The sequence below is a fragment of the Gavialis gangeticus genome, unplaced genomic scaffold, assembly GCF_001723915.1.
Source record: "Gavialis gangeticus isolate Ggan-Ray unplaced genomic scaffold, GavGan_comp1, whole genome shotgun sequence".
In the NCBI taxonomy this organism is placed as follows: Eukaryota; Metazoa; Chordata; order Crocodylia; family Gavialidae; genus Gavialis; species Gavialis gangeticus.
The window spans coordinates 14,832,525-14,836,137 of record NW_017729001.1 but is presented as its reverse complement, the minus strand read 5'-3'; the positions used below and the strand labels follow the sequence as shown (position 1 = coordinate 14,836,137).

The following is a 3,613-nucleotide window of genomic DNA, read 5'->3' as shown; positions in this document are numbered from 1 at the left end:
GGGGGGGTGTCAGATGATGACCCCTGCACCATCCTCTGCAACCTCTCAATACTCCCTGGTCTGGCTGGAACAAGATGTCGCAAAGGGTGGTAGAGAGGTCTGTAGGTCTGTGAGAAGTCAGCCCTGGAAGGGAGCTGGGCAGAGCATTAGTTTTGACAGTCTTGAGACCTGTCCAAGATGCAGCAGCCTGGATGTGGGCTGTGGCCCTCCCTGAACATGTCCCTACTGTCCAAATCTCGGTTTGGCATGTTATGAAGCATACGGATGCCACATCTCGGGAAATCCTGAGCTTTGAATGAATTGAAATGGCAGTAGGCAGCAGCAGTGGCACATGGATTAACTGTTGGAGAAATGACTATAAACAAGGGGCTGTGTGGCCTGGTAGAGCAGTAATGAATGGCAGTCTCTAAGGCTGGTGGGAGATGTCTAGCTGGCTATTGCAGGAGCCGGGGTGAGGGGGGTAGGTTGGCTCAACAGCCTCTAGTAAGGTGAGGCAGAGTGGGGTAAAAGCATGTGGATGAAAATTGCAGCCAGTGATTGGGAAATATTGCATTTGCCAGTGTGGAAAATGAGAAGGGTTAGGCGGAGGGTCATCCTGGAGCCTGGTATTTCAGAACCAATGGTATTTTAATCCATATCTCCCCTTTGAGAGCACATACAGTCAGGGAAATACAGAGCACATTTGCTAGCCAGTGACAGGTAAATGTAGGGAAGTGGTAAGATGTGAAAGGGCAAGTTTGTCTCTGGGCTAACTTTAAATTAACCACTTTAAACAGCTCCAGTTTTCTTTATGGGAGACACTGACATTTTTCAGCTGTGTGCTGTATTTTTCTTTTTGAATCCTTCAATGTCTGATGGTTCCAGCAGGCTTTTGGGGGATGTAATCCAAACCTGAAGACCTGAGTACTGGGTCTCTGGTCATTTAGCCTTTCAACGATGCCATCTGGCAAAAAATCAATGGCATCTCTATGATTGAAATGAATTGGTTTGTTCCAATAAGCTGGGGAACTTCCCTGATCCGGCGCTTTGCTGTTACCCTGTGTTTCCCCAGCCTGTCTGAACCTCTCTGTTGTCTCTCATTCTGCACTTAAATGAGTCAGACCAAACTTTCATGATGCATGTTTTTAGCACCAGGCCCAAGGAATCCCTACCCTGACTGGTGCCTCTAGGCTTTATGGCCACAATACAGTGCCAGACGTGCTGTGGCGTGTGTGTGCTGACTGTAGCCTGGTGATGGAGCCCCTGTCTTTCCTGTCCAAGAAGATGCTCAGTCAAAGAAGCTTTAATAGTTTCATGGCCTGTATGCCCCTGGCATTACACCCCACTCTCTTTTGTGGAGTGCATTGTTTACTGAACAGCTGGGTTGTACCCTGCAAGCTGGGAGCAGGCTCAGGGGCTGGACTCGCTCCTCACCACATGACCAGCATAAGGACTATGATCTGCACAAGCCCATGGTTTTATGCTGCTTCTGACCAGTGCAGGTAGATGCTTTGTGCTAGCTCTCTGCATCCAGGCAAAGTCTGTCCTTGGTGCATTTGGAAAGGCCAGGGAGGGGGGTGAAACCTCTCCGGAGAGCTGCAGCTCAGGCACGCGATTTCCTTTTGTTACCAATCGCCAAGTGTATTCAAACGGCCCCTGTGCTGACATGATCACTGCTGCGGTTTGCTCCAAACTGCCTGTGCAGCCTCCTGCTCCACCCTCCCTGATCCCATTCTCCCAAGTTGCTCATCTGATTTACCTGCTCTGGCCTTCAGCCCGCAAGCTTTTCAGGGCCAGGACTGTCGATTACTATTTGTCTTGTACCACACTTAATACACCGAGGTCTCCACATGCTTGAGTCCTCTAGGGACGACTGTAAAGTTAAGATTAAAATATAACAAAGCACCAAGCAGAATATCAGCATTATTATTTAACTCATACCATGACCATATCTAGAGGCCTAAGCAGGGTCGGGTCCCCTTTGGGCTAGGGCCTGCACAGACATAATAAATGCTCAAGCGGTTTAATATGACAAATGCTCTTACCAGCAGCAGAAGAGGACTGATGATGTGGCTGGATATGCAACAACTAGTTGCTAGTTTTAGTGTCTGTTTTCCCCTTTAGCAAATATTTTGGGCACACACAGAGCCTGCAGTACAAATGCAGCCGTTCCAGTGCTATTCATAGTAATGACAGCATGTGGCATATGTTCTGTGAGAACAGAGTGATAGCGTGCATCCATGGGACACTGGATTTAATGTGTTCTGGGCTGGTTTTCAACACTCTTCCTTTTCAATTTCCTTCTCTGCTGTCGTAGGCCACCAGAGGAAGGGGGCAGGTATGTTCTTGCATGTTAGCTTTTGGGGCTATTGGAGTGGAGTGTTTTGGGGAAGTGATGGGATTGGGATGGATGATCTCTATAGCCGTGATGTACTTGAGCAAACTGGTACCAGCAGCCCCAGTATTGCTCTGGGTGCTGGGGCTTCCAACCACCTGTGTAACCAGTAGGCACTTACCCAGCTAATGGTACAATGCAGTATAATGCTCACAGGACAAACCTTTGCCACGTGTAGGCCCCGTGCTTTGCTTTCCACGAGTGTTTCAATTTAAACTGATGGGCTGGCTCACACTTGTCAAGGTGAAGCTCAGGTGTGTTTGCAGATCAAGGCCACACTGTCATTAGCAAGCCTCCAACTGGGGATCTCCAGCAAAAAGGCACATGTTTCACCCACGGGAGCTGCTGCTGCTCTGAGAGACGTACTTTTATCATTCTGGGTGGGACCAGCTACATGATCTCATTCACCTAAGCTCCTTGGTGTCATTTCACATGGAATGATTTATGGGAGAAGCATGGAGTTAGTGACAAAGCTGGCTTGTTGGTCTAAACATGCCACCACCACTGCTGCTAAACACTAGCATCGTCCCCCAAAGGGTCAAATATCAACAATACGGTGGTCGACTGCTGCAGAAAGGACCAGCGATGCATTTCAGTGATGGCATAAAGCAAGCAGCAATGGCTAGCAGTTAATCGGCTGAACACAAACAAGAATCCATCTTGGATAATTTCTCTGATCTCCGCCCCAGCCCTCCATCTCTGATGCGTTTTGTCACAGCTGTTTTGGGAAGCCCGAGTGACATCTGGGTTGGATGGTGATCCCTATAGGGTTCTATATGAGATCCAATCTTGTTCTGGCTCTGGAGCAATTCCACTAAGATGCTTGGAGAACTGCAGGCCAGGACATTTTGCTCCTCGGTGGGCTGTCTCCTAGCACCAGGGGCATTTCCAGGTCTTTGTGTCTGATGCACATTCTTCTGCAAGCACAACACTGTTGCATAGTATGATGGGGTCAGGAAAGGTTAGGCTCCAGGATCTCTTTCCCCTTACAAAAAATAAAATACAATAAAATAAAAATGGGGATCTTTCCCTGTCCTTTTTCATTCCTCCCATTCTGAATTCTGCTCTCTTCCACAGGTCAGTGGTGCTACGATTCTCAGGATCCTAAATGCGGTGAGTCCTGAAATGGTTTACGAGCACTTGAGAGTGTGGGAGCAGTGCATGTCTGAGGGCAGTGTGAGCACACAGGTTGCGCGTTCATGGCGGGGGGGTGGGGTAGATGAAGATGGGGCCACCTTT

The 3,613-nt window shown here is 48.7% G+C and overlaps 1 protein-coding gene across 1 annotated transcript in view; it reads left to right on the top strand.

The window, feature by feature from the left end:
• LOC109290420 (carbonic anhydrase 15-like) overlaps nt 1-3,613 on the top strand; it is a 34,265-nt gene that overhangs the window by 13,416 nt on the left and 17,236 nt on the right. Inside the window, exon 2 of the mRNA XM_019506917.1 lies at nt 3,452-3,487. Within this exon, the coding sequence (XP_019362462.1) occupies nt 3,452-3,487 (36 nt within the window). The remainder of the gene's footprint in view (nt 1-3,451; nt 3,488-3,613) is intronic.